The sequence below is a fragment of the Cydia splendana genome, chromosome Z (genome assembly GCF_910591565.1).
Source record: "Cydia splendana chromosome Z, ilCydSple1.2, whole genome shotgun sequence".
Taxonomy (NCBI): Eukaryota; Metazoa; Arthropoda; class Insecta; order Lepidoptera; family Tortricidae; genus Cydia; species Cydia splendana.
In genome coordinates this window covers 40,428,780-40,445,147 of record NC_085987.1, presented here as the reverse complement: position 1 = coordinate 40,445,147, position 16,368 = coordinate 40,428,780, and the positions used below count along the sequence as shown (strand labels likewise).

General features: G+C 38.4%; 1 protein-coding gene across 1 annotated transcript in view; it reads right to left on the bottom strand.

Moving 5' to 3' along the window:
* LOC134804117 (peptidoglycan-recognition protein SB2-like) overlaps positions 1-16,368 on the bottom strand; it is a 38,737-nt gene that overhangs the window by 2,618 nt on the left and 19,751 nt on the right. Inside the window, exons 3-4 of the mRNA XM_063777060.1 lie at positions 3,234-3,395; positions 2,075-2,282 (exon numbers count right to left, since the gene is read on the bottom strand). Coding sequence (XP_063633130.1) covers positions 2,075-2,282; positions 3,234-3,395 — 370 coding nt within the window. The remainder of the gene's footprint in view (positions 1-2,074; positions 2,283-3,233; positions 3,396-16,368) is intronic.

Sequence of the window (16,368 nt, the reverse complement as noted above, 5' to 3'; positions counted from 1 at the left end):
AAGATAACTGATAGGTACTGAAAGGAATAATAATTTCGCATTGTACCTCAACTTCTGTAAATTTTATGTAAACCTGTTTTTTAACAGACTTCAAGATTTCAAATCAAAAGGAGGATGTTCTCAATTCGGTTGTATGTTTACTTCCGTCAATTCTTGACCGATATTGAAATATCTTTTTTAGGGTTCCGTACCCAAAGGGTAAAACGGGACCCTATTACTAAGACGCCGCTGTCCGTCCGTCCGTCCGTCCGTCTGTCACCAGGCTGTATCTCACGAACCGTGATAGCTGAAACAGTTATGACAAACATGACAGTTGAAATTTTCACAGATGATGTATTTCTGTTGCCGCTATAACAACAAATACTAAAAAGTACGGAACCCTCGGTGGGCGAGTCCGACTCGCACTTAATTGTCCGGTTTTATTTTGAATGTATGTATGTACATATATATACATCCAGACAGATTGGTCCCATTTTATTCAAAATCCAGTTCTGATGATGGGATCCACGAGTAATCCCCTCCGGCCGCGAGGGAACTCCTTGAAATCATACGTATACTGATTTTTGTATTTTCTTGAGAAAATCAAGCATTTAAGTACTTTAAAACATTGCTATTGGCCTATTGCCATACTAGTAGAATATAGAGTACCTATGTTGTCGGTTTAGATGTTAATAGGTACCTACCTACTTCAGCTTCGCGAAAACGATATTTTCATGATAAATAACTAGCAGAGGTAAATGGGAGTTCAATAGAAATTACAAATATTGTAAACAAAAAGCAAGTTCCGTAGCTCCGCGGCGCAGTTGGTGAACCGGTGGCACTCGGGGCTGACGGTGTGTTGTCCCACCACCAGCTAGAGTACACTCACGGTATATCGTATCCAAGATGCTTCGATTCCAAGAAGTAATTCTGCAGGTTCCGCAGCTCCGCGGCGCAGTTGGTGAACCGGTGGCACTCGGGGCTGACGGTGTGTTGTCCCACCACCAGCTAGAGTACACTCACGGTATATCGTATCCAAGATGCTTCGATTCCAAGAAGTAATTCTGCAGGTTCCGCAGCTCCGCGGCGCAGTTGGTGAACCGGTGACACTCGGGGCTGACGGTGTGTTGTCCCACCACCAGCTAGAGTACACTCACGGTATATCGTATCCAAGATGCTTCGATTCCAAGAAGTAATTCTGCAGGTTCCGCAGCTCCGCGGCGCAGTTGGTGAACCGGTGACACTCGGGGCTGACGGTGTGTTGTCCCACCACCAGCTAGAGTACACTCACGGTATATCGTATCCAAGATGCTTCGATTCCAAGAAGTAATTCTGCAGGTTCCGCAGCTCCGCGGCGCAGTTGGTGAACCGGTGGCACTCGGGGCTGACGGTGTGTTGTCCCACCACCAGCTAGAGTACACTCACGGTATATCGTATCCAAGATGCTTCGATTCCAAGAAGTAATTCTGCAGGTTCCGCAGCTCCGCGGCGCAGTTGGTGAACCGGTGACACTCGGGGCTGACGGTGTGTTGTCCCACCACCAGCTAGTGTACACTCACGGTATATCGTATCCAAGATGCTTCGACTCCAAGAAGTAATTCTGCAAGTTCCGCAGCTCCGCGGCGCAGTTGGTGAACCGGTGACACTCGGGGCTGACGGTGTGTTGTCCCACCACCAGCTAGTGTACACTCACGGTATATCGTATCCAAGATGCTTCGACTCCAAGAAGTAATTCTGCAAGTTCCGCAGCTCCGCGGCGCAGTTGGTGAACCGGTGACACTCGGGGCTGACGGTGTGTTGTCCCACCACCAGCTAGTGTACACTCACGGTATATCGTATCCAAGATGCTTCGACTCCAAGAAGTAATTCTGCAAGTTCCGCAGCTCCGCGGCGCAGTTGGTGAACCGGTGACACTCGGGGCTGACGGTGTGTTGTCCCACCACCAGCTAGTGTACACTCACGGTATATCGTATCCAAGATGCTTCGACTCCAAGAAGTAATTCTGCAAGTTCCGCAGCTCCGCGGCGCAGTTGGTGAACCGGTGACACTCGGGGCTGACGGTGTGTTGTCCCACCACCAGCTAGTGTACACTCACGGTATATCGTATCCAAGATGCTTCGACTCCAAGAAGTAATTCTGCAGGTTCCGCAGCTCCGCGGCGCAGTTGGTGAACCGGTGGCACTCGGGGCTGACGGTGTGTTGCACCACCACCAGCTTGAGCGGCGCGAATCGTGCCACCGTGTTGTTGCCCGTCATGTCGCGCGCCAGCCAGTCTTCGCGGGTGATGTTCCACTCGTGAGGGGCTGAGAAATGAGAGTTTCTTTTCATTTGTTGTTAAAAAGTGTTAATATTATAAATACTGACGTAAAATTGTTAAACCGGAAGTTCTAAACTGAATCTAAAATTACTTATACCGAAGTAAATCTAAAATAAATTAAATAAGAGCCCCGTGAACAAGTTCCAAAGTTTTGTACGGAGCTCTAAAAATGGCGCCTGTGGCATTGTACCAAAGATGCTGGTAGTATTTCCTCGTCCGTTGTACTATGTACCTACTGCCGGTTCTATATACCCATAAATCTTCGCTACCATGGCTTACTGCCCACCTACTGTGAATCCCGAATTATATTTGTTATAATGTAGAAGTTTTGTCATTATTTACCTTAACCTTAATATAATTAATATCGAATACCTACCATTGATACGACTCCATGCAATTACTCGTCTTCCAAGAATTAAGTAAACAAACCAAACAAACTGATAAGAATTTGTTATGTACTTAAATAAACATACCTACTTCGATATAGTCGTACTGATAAGCCGGATATATTTTTACTTGATACTAGTACAGCACTAGATAGCATAAGATAATCTTTAAGACTTAATTATACAGTTGCCATCAGATATATGGGAGCGGTCATGGTGCTCAAAAATATCGGAACACGCACTCTAACGCCTTGACAATAGAGGCGTGTTCAGATATTTGTGAGCGCCTCGGTCGCGATGGCGACTGACACAGCATCACTCTTAACTTAACACATTCACTGCCAGCGACCCGCCAGGCGGGTTGTCTGTTCGTAGGCCGTTTTCGCTGCATACGGTTTTCCAGTGTTATCGGCTACGCTAGTAGCGGTAGTTTGCGCTGGCACAAAATGTGTTAACTGAATCTCGGAGGACCTTATGTTTGTACAAGTAGTCGGTTAACAGTGTTGATCAAGTTAATAGCGAGCTATGTATATTGTATTCTGCAGCCTTACCTCTATCGACGACGTTGAGCTCGCCCCTCTTGACGACGAGCGTGAAGTAGAGTATGAGCGCCGTGCACAGCATCAGCGCGAGCGCGGCGCACGCGCAAGAGAGCCGCTCCGCGCGCGACGTGTTGCGCACCACCGTCCACACGTACTGCGGGCATGAGTACGCTGCCAATACATACAATAGGTACGTCAATCGGGAAAAAAAACACAATCAAGAGGAGATAATTCAAGAAATAAATAAAGTCGCTATGCTATAAGTGTAAGGTTGTAACTGACAGCTTATTGCCTAAGTAGTTGGTTACTTATACTGGGTCAAGCAGATCTTGTCAGTAGAAAAAGGCGGCAAATTTGAAAAATGTAGGCGCGAAAGGATATCGTCTCATAGAACATTTTAATTTCGCGCCTTTTTACGAGTAGACACTCCCTTAAGGTCAGGCCACACCGCTTGCGTGTGCGTAGACAAGCACGTGCGCGTGCGCTAAAATGTTGGAGCCGCGCACGCACACGTCACGCAAGCGGTGTGTCGTCTCTCATAAGGAACTGTATATTACAACGCGCACGTGCACGTCTACGCACACGCATCCGGTGTGCACAGGCCTTTACTGTGTTCTATTCATATCGGTGCAAAGGTAGCTTAAACGGACTTTAAATAATCTTTACCTACCTACATGAAATTGCAAAATTAATCTTTAATTGTAAAAAGGAAAAATTGTTGTCATATAAAGAATTACACACGACTCGCTCGCCACCCTAATAATCTCGCTGACACTTGCACATGCACTGTATTGGTGCGAGAGATTCGCCTTGTAAAGTGAATGATATCATATCTTTAAAGTTTGAAGTAAATTTCTACAACCTTTTTTTGATAAAGTGAAAAGTTTCAGAAATAATCGCTCCGAAATAAAATACCTTTGTTGCCCCCCTCTTTAACTTTTGTACCATGGGTCCAAAAAAGAATCGTGAAAGTAGGTAGAGCTTAAAGGGGCCCACTGATTAACAGTCCGCCGGACGGTATCGGCCTGTCAGTTGTTCGGAGCTGTCAAAATTTTGTTCTAACTGACAGGCCGATACCGTCCGGCGGACTGTTAATCAATGGGCCCCTTAATAAATACATTCAATGAAAACTATAGCGTACATAATCACTTGATCTGTTAAGTCGTTTTTATGATATCGCAAAAAGTAAAAAAAAAGACACACAGCGCTGCTAAGGTACACCATTTTGCTTGTGATGTAAGTAGGTATATATGTACTTACATAATAGAGGCTGTACGGTAAGAGAAGAGTTGTGGAACATATGGGAACACAATACATGATATTACGACTCTTCTGTTTCCGCACAGACTCTACAAAATACTTACTAATAGCCCCCGTTCAAGGCAGCCTATTGTGACGGACGGGTCACTATGGAACCCTACACTGAGCATGGCCCGACATGCTCTTGGCCGGTTTTTAGAGTAGGGTTGCCATAAAATATGAATAAATCTTCAGCCCTTTCTCTATTAACAACCTTCGCTCGATGGAAAATAATCACGAAGATAGGTCTATTAAATCGCATCATTAAAAAAACGCACACCTTCTGGGATTGCGCAAACTCGGATTACACGGATTTAGGACCAAATAAAGGTACTTATTAAACGATTTCCAGCTTGCTGGGAACTTATTCCTATAAATCAAATTAGACCCCCTTGGGCCTTGGGTCTAATTGCCTATGAGGGTTGACATAAAATTTTATTTTAGCCATACGAAACATGTATTTACCAATCACAAATTTAATTTAGTAGCGGGAAATTCTGTATTGTGTTATGGCTGCGGGCGCGGCGTGTCAGTCATTGGAATTAAATGAAAAAAAAAAAGTAATTAAGTACTGAAAAACTGTATTTACGTTACTTTGATTCGATGTCAAACAATTGCTGTACTTAGGCATTGAAAATAAGGAGCATTTTATGGTTTTAATTGAAGGCTTTACGATAGATAGCCCTAAAATAAAACTGGCCACCTACTTGTTGATCTAGGGTTACGTATGTGTTCTTGATACTCGCGCCAACTATCGAACTCTGTTTCGCTGTCCTCGGCTTCCAGAAGATGTTCCAACGACGTACCTATCACAAAGCATTTTTACTTTATTAAATTACTTAAATTCAATAGGCATAAATTAAATTTGGATATCTTAGGTTACCTCTTTAATATTTTAGCGCCAATTAGTTTAGATACGCATCAAATATTGGCTGTCATACTATTTAAAAAATCGGCCAAACGCGAGTCGGACTAGCGCACGAAGGGTTCCGTACCATTATTATTTTATTATCTTTTTAGTACCTATTCGTAGTTATAGCGGCAGTAAAAATACATCATGATGTATGAATCTCATTTGTGAAAATTTCAACTGTCTAGCTATCACGGTTCATGAGATACAGCCTGGTGACAGACAGACGGACAGTGGAGTCTTAGTAATAGGGTCGCGTTTTTACCCTTTGGATACGGAACCCTAAACACGACAGGAAAATCAATATATGTGAAATTGATTTTCATCATAGTACATTTTGTGCAATATGCAACAATTGCAGCACACCGGCAGTGACGCAACGTCGCGAAATATGTGCATCAAGCCACCAGGAGTGCATAACTGCAAGCGGTTCATTTCAAACTGCATACTGTGTAGTTGAGAAATGCATGTAGACTTTAGAGTCTTATTTTCTACCTCATTGATTTCAATTTCCAAAGGTTTAAACACTGAAGTTGCAGCAATGTTAGGGTAGAGCTTGCAATAACTTAACCATTGAAGTATAAATTAACGGCTCTATTCGAACTTTAAGATACGTCAATTCATAGATCTAGAAACGATATGAATTAGAGGTCATTGTCAAAGGTGACGTTTCTTCAAGCAAATGCGTCACTTTTTACATTGACGCATCTAATCCATATCGTTTCTAGATCTATTAATTGAGGTATCTTAAAGTTCGAATCGGGCCGTGAGGCATTATTGTCATGAAATATTTGTGTTCATGTTAACACATTGCATGATTTCCAGACTGAAAGAGACCACATTGTCAAGTGTCGATAAGGAGGACGGCTTCTATTCTACTATACAATGAAATCTTCATGGCTGTTGCTCCTCGTAGACATTTCTTTGACTACGACAATAGTACCTTTTACTTGGAAAGTGCAGATAGTAACTCCTTAAGTCTTAGTTGGTACTATATGGTAAAAAGATTCAAGGAAGGTTTAAATTGTATAATTAATTCGAAATGTATTATTCGGGATAAGGCACAAGCAACCTTGATCTAGGGCTTGCAGTGCGCATGTCTAGACAGTCTAGTGCATTCACGACTACATAGGAAGTTTATTTGTATATGCTAACGGGGTGCAACGGGTGGTCACCACCCTCTGGCCTAGTAACGCTGTCCTTAAATCCATTTCGACATAACTCTATAGGGCTCGTAAAGAAATAACAACTTTATCGTCGAGTAATAAATTCTATAATCAAATAACGCTGACACCACTTGTGTCCTAATGCTTCCGTGCTTAGTTACGTCGACCTCTTAGGCGGAAATGGTATCCTGGTGTATAAAATTCGTGAAACGGTAAGAGGTTAGGGAGTTCCGGCGGTTCGACCGCGCGTTTCAAACGACGTTACGTTCCGAAACTTGACTATAATAAAAGGATATGACTAATTTCAGAATTGTAATAAAAGGCAGGAGGTAGTGCATTTAGTTACTGATAAGAAGTTAGCAGCACTCGGCACTTTCTCTTTCTCTTTAGGTTTTCGAACGTACGCTTCATTATCGATCGACGTGCATAATTGCATATGTGTGCAGTTGGGAAATGGAATGGGGCAAGGTGGCAGCCAGGGCTCGGAACCGGTTTATTTTGAAATCCCAACATAGCCTTATATTTTTAATTATTTTATGCTCTTTCCGTAGGGCTGATTCATGTATTTAGGTAACGACTTCGTATTATTAGATTGACCCATCTAAAATGAAATAATAAACCAAAGAACGAAAAAGAACGTAATAATACCGGTATTTTTTGTATGAAGAAGAAACCGGTTCCGAGCCTTGGTGGCAGCGGCCATCATCAAATAGTAGTTTTCATGAATCGCCAACATATTGGTTTCCCACATAAAAATATTTTCAAGTCGATACTCAGGGAAAATTAGATAATAAGTCACTTCAAGCTTAAAAGTTAAAAGGCTTTCTCCCGATATAATTTCCAAAACAAGAATTACTGTAATTATTATTGCGTTTTAAATTATCCAAAGGTTTACTACTCCTGAAGTGGAAGTGAAATATCATGTTATCTTGATATCAATTGAGGGACTGAGATGCAATATGCAACAGGTGGAACATGGACATCATATAGGAGTTCATTTGTTTGCTAACTTAAGAGCCCATCAACGTGCACACTAGCGCCAATGCTAAATAATCGAGATTATTCAAATTTAACGACATGTATTTAAAAAACGGGACGGCTACGTACTGTATTTTGTATTTAAGTACCTTCTGAATACTTACATCAAACTAGTTTTTATGTTGCTGGATTCGTCAATCTATGCGTCTAAAGTTAAAACGGCCGTTTTTGTTTTGAGTTCATAGATCGACGAATCCAGAAACATAAAAACTAGTTTAATGTATTCAAAAGATACTTAAATACAAAATACAGTACGTAGCGGCCCCCTTTTTTTTAAATATCTTTCGTTAAATTTAAATAATCACGATTATTTAGCAGTGGCGCTAGTGTGCACTTTGATGGGCTCTTAACGTATGATGGTTAAGTTAAGACGATAGTGGAAGAAGTGACGTGACCGCTTCTCCGTATTATTCCTTAAATGTAGTCACCATTTTTCTCGCTGGATACTAATATTATAGAAAATATTATACGCAATTCTACAAATACAAAATGCGTTTATTTCATTAACTTTTACAGTAAAGTTGTTCTTAGGTATAAAATAATAAGGGTTAGATTGTGGGAGGGGTAGAAGAAGCTGATTTCATTTCGTTGATTGAGTTAAAGGTATACACAGGTACACATTAGATACCTATTCCAGGCGGCTTAGCACGGTCGCGTTTTTATCCCTTGTCACCATGCCTGTCACGTTCTAACAAGTATGTAAGTGCGAAAGGGACGCGCATAGTGACAGTCAATAAAAATGGAACCGTGCTGAGCCCGCTGAACTTCTGACGCCATTATTGACGTTTGTGTTCATGTAGGTATTACTTTTCTCGTCGTCAAGTTGCTACTACTTACCTACATTTGAAATAAAACGAGTTACAATGTAAACATTAAATTACAATTGATTTTCTGTTGAGCGAAGTTCTTCCAATTATGTAACAAGTACCCGGGTCAAAATTATTTTAGTTGGCTATAGGTACCTAAATAAGACACTGTCACCTAAAATGTGACGGAGTGGAGCTATTTGTATGCGACGAAATTAAGTTTTTGATTTTATCAAGAGAATTATAATCTATAGCTAGAAAGAAATCGACATAGCAGTCAACTTTTTATTTATTTATTAAAAACAAATAGGTATAGAAGCGTGACAGAGTGGTCAGAAACAAGACAACGTAAAGAATTTTGACCCACCCCTCAAATTGTTTAAATGTACCTACATTTTCTACATTTATTTCTACGTATAGTATCTCAAAAAAATACCAGATCACAATAAGGAAAAACCCTTTTAATGACTTGTAGCAGCATAAAGTCGTAGTCATGTCCAAAGAAAACCCAGTTCTATCCCATGACAGATAAATATATGACAAGATAAGGTTTTCTTGACGCGCTATAAAGTTGCTCTCGCGTTATGCTTGCCTGGTGTGAACACGTTTCCTGCCGTGCCTAGTCTGCTGTGCGGCAGCGACGTCACAACCGTATCAAGGATGTCTTTAAAAATAATATCATATGAACATGTAGCATTCTGACTATATTACTTTACTTTAAAATAAAATAATACTCCGTTCTAACCAATATTAGATGCTACTTTCATGGGAATTTTAGAAATAGAAACCGAAAGAGAAAATGTGAAATAAAATTAATTCAGTCTGCCAGAAGAAGACTATTGATCTTGCGTTTGGATTAGGGATTGCAGAACCGGTATTGTTTATAAGAACCGGGATTTTTAGTACCAGGCAAAAATGGAACCGGGATTTCCCGGTATTTTCGGTACTTTCGGGACTGCCTTCAAATATCAGTTTTTACCTCAACTTTCAGTAGAAAAAAACGTAAAACGACCACGAATCGTTCTCTAAACATTGGTACAATATAAAAAGTACCATAGTGAAGGTACACACATATCTTTTTTACCATAATATGTGTTTATGAGCCACATAATCATTGCTTACATTAACTGTGATATGGACTGCCTCTGTAATATGTAATATGGTTTAATCCTAAACTACATGTGATATTTTTACTATCTTTGTTGAAAAACATCGGCAAAAATGAATTATTTAAAATGTGTAGGTAATCATTCGTATAAGATTATTTATCGTAGAAACACGAATGCCCTTAAAGTTTCAAATTTATAATGTCGGCATTGTCAAACAAATCCATTGACTATTTTTGTTTGGATTTTAATATGTAAAAGAAAAGTATTAGCATCAGCGTTAGATTGATAAAATATGTTTCTTTAAAAAAAATGATTTTACATGCTAAGTAACAGAAAACAGTCAAAATAGTCAAATGTTGTACCGGAAATGTTAGTCCCGAAAATCCCGAAAGTACCGGGATTTTAATTTTGAAATCCCGGTTCTTTGCTTGGCTCGAAATCCCGGGAATTCCTGGTACTTTCAATTCCGGTATTTCCTGGGAGCAAACCCTAGTTTGGATACTACAAGCCTTCTTGGCGCGCTAAGAACTTGCTCTCGAGTTATGGTTGCCTGGTGTGTACACGTTTCCGACCGGGCTCTGTCTGCTGTGCGGCAGCGACGTCACAACCGTATCAAGGACAGCGAAATGCTATACATGGAAGTATTCTGTCCGCTCAATTATGACCCAACGCAAACTACCCCGCGATAGGCGGTACTTACAAACTGCTCGATTGGCAATCTCAGTACCACCGAGATGACAGTCAGTGACAAATGGCTAAATTGATTTATAAAAACAACGTTTTTTTGTAATTAAAAATATATTCATGTGTCGTGAAGTGGTGCAGAAGTTATTTTAGTTCATACCAAGGACAGTGGAATCACTTTTCACTTGTAGTAAACAGATAACTACAGTAGAATTTGGAAAAAACATGACGATTTGTTTTCAATACTACCGTGCTAAGCTAAAACGTAACAACTGCATACGACTTTCATAACAACATACGACTTTTTAAATTGCGAGGATAATAGGGATGGTGTTTTGCTAAATGAAGTAGACTATTTTATTAACTTGTGTTTGGTTTAGGTATTTTCTATATACTTAATTATAAATGTAGTAATAAATTCCTTCTTACAGATTTGTATTTTCCTTTTTTATTTCATGAGATGGAGCTATAAAAAAACTACCTAGTTATTTCAAATTAATAATCAAATTTGGTATTGTCATATTTTACATTACTTTCCATTCAGATTCCCCCAAGATGCTATTCGCAGAGAACTATGGAAAAAAGCTGTCCCATTAGAGAGACATGAAATTGAGTGGATGCCTGGCAAGATATCTAGAATATGTTCTATTCATGAGATATAACCCGTGAGATAATCATACCCGATCTCCTATATGTAGATACATTTTTCCTATCATGCTTTCACTGAATTAATTTAACAAATACACACATTATCTGAAAATGTTGATCATTTGAATCCACCCTCTACTGTCACATATATGTAGGTTCTCTCTCAAGCCATTTCCGTCAGTAGAAGAGCGGCAAACATATTAACTCACATTATACAGTGTGTGTCTTTCATAACGACATTGGTTTTAAGTAACGATAGTTTAAAGTGCTGTTAACAGTTTTTTGATAAAACTGTTAACTGTTAATATAACGATTACCTTTTATTATTAAGAGTAATTAATTTAAAAAAAATTCTCGAGCAGCAATGTAATGCAAACATTTATTTGACGTTTCAGAGAGGAAGAGCTAGTTTCGTTTCCATTTAAATTCGATCAAAACATTAAAGTAACTCGGAACTGTTGCCGACGTTAACTTATTTCCTGAATTATCCACTAGAAAACACTGCAATTTAAAACATACGCGATTTTGACCACACTAGCACAACAAATTTACATCAACAAATCTTTCTGTGTCTTAGCCACCACATTTATGAATCGCAATATTCACTGAACTACACTGATATCAAAAATCACTGCACATACATTTATTATCACTTCTTAGAAATCACATTACCTAGTTCAAAGATGCTTATTCAATTTATTAGGAATGTCTGTGTTGATCAACAAACTCGATGTTATCTTGACACTTCAACCCAATCAATGTGAAGTTCACACTTCAACCCAGTCAATCGGTACAAACGAAACGATTATCTGATTCCGCCTTCTTAGTTAACACAAAGTTACCTACTTACATCAATCTTTTGACTGCACTGGCTGGTATGACAGGATGCAGGTAGGTTGACGTAAAATATTTAGGTGACTTTTTCATGAAATTGTCATGTCATAATTTTCTTGCCAAAATGCCACGACCATCGCCTTATACCTCGCAAGAATTAGCGGATATGATTCTAATGTATGGCGAAGCTATGCAAGATGCTAGACTAGCGTTAACATTGTATCGGGAGCGATTTCCAAATCGTCGAATTCCGCAAAACCCCAGAGTCATAGTCGGTGCATTGCAGCGTGTCCGGGAAGTCATGCCCACTACTGGGAGAATCCAACCGTTGGCAAATGGACCCCGTCTTCGTTCGCGTGCGTAATCATTTGAACTTCAGCAGAACACTAATTTTGAAAGCGTACATCAGTCTCTCATACGCCGATGCAACACTTGCATCGAAATGCAAGGATGTCACATCGAACATCGTTATCTTCGACGAGTGAATCGCAGAGATTGATATTATTTTTTTAATAAAAAAAACTTTTCAATCTTTTTTTATGTTTAATCGAACTTTGACCAAGAAACACTTGCGAAGTTTCTCCTCAAGCAACTTTTGTGAGTGAGAAAGAGAGGAGAAACTTCGCAAAGTGTTTCGCGATAGCAGGGCGGTTAAGTCCTTTTCTTACGAACAAGGTCACTTGTCATGATTTTTGACGGTTTTGTCAATCAAAACAAAAGTGTCACCGACATGTACGATGTAGGTAATTGTAATAGGTGTCAGGAGACTAAGAGCGAAATTTCAATGAAATCACTTGTCAATTGTTAAGTGTAATTTGTTACTGATACATTGCGTGCCCAATTAATTTGAATGATTTTTTTTTATTTTTTAACTAAATATGCTAATTTCAGTTCATTAGGACTTATACTTTCAGCCCTTAAAATTAGTGTCATTATGAAAGACACACACTGTAGACGGGTCTAACGCGAATTATATTCAATTACCTTGATTTACCGACGTAAATCAGTTTCGTTTCGTATAATTATGTGAGTTAATATGTGTTCAAAATGCGAAAGTTTAAAATATTATAAGAGCGGCAAATTTAGAAAATGTAAGCGCGCGAACGGCTGTGGTCCTATACAAAATTTTAATTTTGCACCTTTTTCTACTGACAAACTTGCTTGACCGGCTATATACATATAAAATATTCTGAACTGAAAGTGGGGATTTATTGTGACTCCGCCTGTTCAAATATTTTTGACCCGATTCGTGTACCCATGTAAATTTTGGAGACTGTATAGCCAGTCCGATTTCTAAGATCAAGTTCGCCATACATTTACTATGGCGTACTTGATCTTAGAAAAACGGACAGACTATACCTGAACGAATTCGCACTGCCATGCAGATTGATAATAAAATATACAAAATACTTATTATAGCGGAATACATTTATACAACAATGATATATTTACTTATGTTGAGTTAGTCTGTCATGTCATAACAACATTTTAACTAGTTATCTTTTAATCTGCATTAAATTATTATACGTGAATTATTTGACTGGTTCTTCACTGTATGGCATAAACCTATCCCTGTCCAAGTCATATTCTAATCAAATATGAACCGCGAACTCTCAGCGGCCAGTACGTACAGCAAGAAGGTTATTAGCGGATTAATGTCGCTGATTGGTAGTTATTGACATTATATGCATTTCATCTACACTTAGCTATGTACCATTAGTGTAATAAAGATGACTCTTATTTTGTTTACCAGCTTTGATTACAGGCTCTGTAAACGCGTCATCTTATTTGAATGTAGGCGTAATTGTGTATGTGTGCTAATTTGGCCCGAGAATTTGAACGGTAATGTTCCTAAAGGCGGTATCCATGGTTATATATGATCGCAGATCAAGGATGTCTTTAAAAATAATATCCTATAACATAATATGTTGCATTCTGACTATATTACTTTACTTTAAAATAAAATAATACTCCGTTCTAACCAATATTAGAAGCTACTTTCATGGGAATTTTAGAAATAGAAACCGAAAGAGAAAATGTGAAATAAAATTAATTCAGTCTGCCAGAAGAAGACTATTGATCTTGCGTTTGGATACTACAAGCATCTACAAGCCTTCTTGGCGCGCTAAGAACTTGCTCTCGAGTTATGGTTGCCTGGTCTGTACACGTTACCGACCGTGCCCATTCTGCTGTGTGGTAGTGACGTCACAACCCTATCAAGGAGGTTTATTTATAATAAGACACTAAGCCAACAGTAGTGATAGCGGTACAGCCTGAAATTCGGGAATCAGCTGCAAATGGTGTTAAAGGTATGAAAATCGGCACGATTAATGTTTAGGCCATTTGAATCAATTTGACCCGTAGCACCAAAAAAAAAAAACAAACGGATAAGAGTTATGACGTCATATTTTTTTTGTATGAAAAAAAAAAAAATCAAATTTTAGTCCAGAAACCTATTGTGTGTGGTATTAAATGAAAGAGCATTTTGAGCCGGTTCTAAAAAATATATCACATTATTATATTTCCGTCACTTGCATTCAATTAAAATAAAAATAATTTTCAAAACATACCAAGTTTGGGCTCCTACAGATACAGAACAGTTGAATTATTTTTTGTAAAATATACCTCAAGTAATACCCAATATCCTCATATCTAACCTCAAGAAATTAATTTCGAAAATATTTAGTTAAGTATTTAAAAAAAAAATATTATTACAAATTGTGATCTATTAGCCCTTATTACCAAGGCTTGTATATATGTGTATATGGGCATTTATTTGTGTGATGATAATGATGAACACTTACCAGGCTTCGAACCTGGGACCTCCTGCTTCATAGGCAGGGTCACTTTCGACTAGGCCGTTTCATTGATAGATTGATAGATCACAATGTGTAATATCAAAAAATAAAATAAAAATACTAAAACTAAATATTTTCGAAATTAATTTCTTGGGGTTAGATATGAGGATATTGGGTATTACTTGAGGTATATTTTATAAAAATTAATTCAATGGTTTCGTATCTGGAGGAGCCCAAACTTGGTGGGTCAAACAGATCACTGTGTTATGTCTTTCCTGTAGACATACACGAGAGTTAAGGGCTATAAAGGCTAATTTTCTTATTTAACCCTTATCCACATGAAAAGGTCCTCCTTTTATTTAGAGAACTATGATAAAATCATTGCTTACATGCCCACAAGCTGTCAACTATTGCCCACAGGAGAGAAAAATGTACTGTTCGCGATAACACACTAGTTTTCTCTCCTGTGGGCAATAGTTAACAGCTTTTGGGCATGTAAGTAATGATTTTATCATAGTTCTCTAAATAAAAGGAGGACCTTTTCACGTGGATAAGGGTTAAATAAGAAAATTAGCCTTTATAGCCCTTAACTCTCGTGTATGTCTACAGGAAAGACATAACACAGTGATCTGTTTGACCCTGGTATGTTTTGAAAATTATTTTTATTTTAATTGAATGCAAGTGACGGAAATTTAATAATGTGATATATTTTTAGAATCGTTTCAAAATGCCCTTTCATTTAATACCACACACGATAGGTTTCTGAACAAAAATTTGTTTTTATCCATACAAGAAAAAAGATGACGTCATAACTCATTTCCGTTTGTTCTTTTTTTTTGAGGCTACGGGTCAAATTGATTCAAATGGCCTAAAGATTAATCGTGCCGATTTTCATACCTTTAACACCATTGGCAGCTGATTTTGGTCAACCGCTAGTACTACAGTAGGGTAGACCGAGGCCAATAAAATGTCAGAGCGACTCAGAACAAGATGAAAAAAAAGTTTATATTTGTCATATTGCATTGATATCTGCCCACTCTATTTTATTTGTGACGTTCCACGGGAAAAGGTACCTTATGAGGGTTTCTAGTTTCGGAGATATGAAATGTTTTGTAAAGAGGTGAAAAAATGCTCAATTTTTTTTTATTGTGTGATCTGAAACCTTAATGCGTAACGTTTGTTTACCTGTTTTTATTTTTGTTATAAGTTAGTTATAAGCCTAGTAATGTCGTCTCAGAGTTTAGTAGAAAAGGTACCTTATGGAATAAAGATTGAAAATTCCCAAAAAAACTAGTCAATACGGGAAAAGAAGTTTGGTAGTGAACTGTATTAGCATTCTGCAAAACTAATTTGATAATTTCAGTTCTGGTTGGGGCGCCTCGCAAATATTATAACCGTACATAGACCGACATCACAAATCCAAGTAGACTGCTATTATACCAAAGTTACTCTCGTCAACTCTTTCTTAACTAGAGTAATCTTCATTTGGTTTGGTCGCATGCAGTAAATCAGCCATTGGTTGGTGCTGAAAAATGCCAATACCCGACGCATTACCTTATGGAATATCTGAGGTCATTGAACCTCAATGCCGCTTATCTTCAATAGCAACCGAAATATATTATTGATAAGAAATAGACGATTTATACCATCTTAACCCCAAAATATTATTAGTTTATCCTAACTGTTCCATCATCATCATGCCTCATCATGTAACTTAATCACAAGGTACCTTTTCATTACATACAAATTATTGGTCTTTTTTAAGATTATTATGACGAAGAACTAATTAAATTTGGGGCAGTTTAATGTAAATTAATATTTTCTATTCATAAAAGATAAACTGTAATATGAT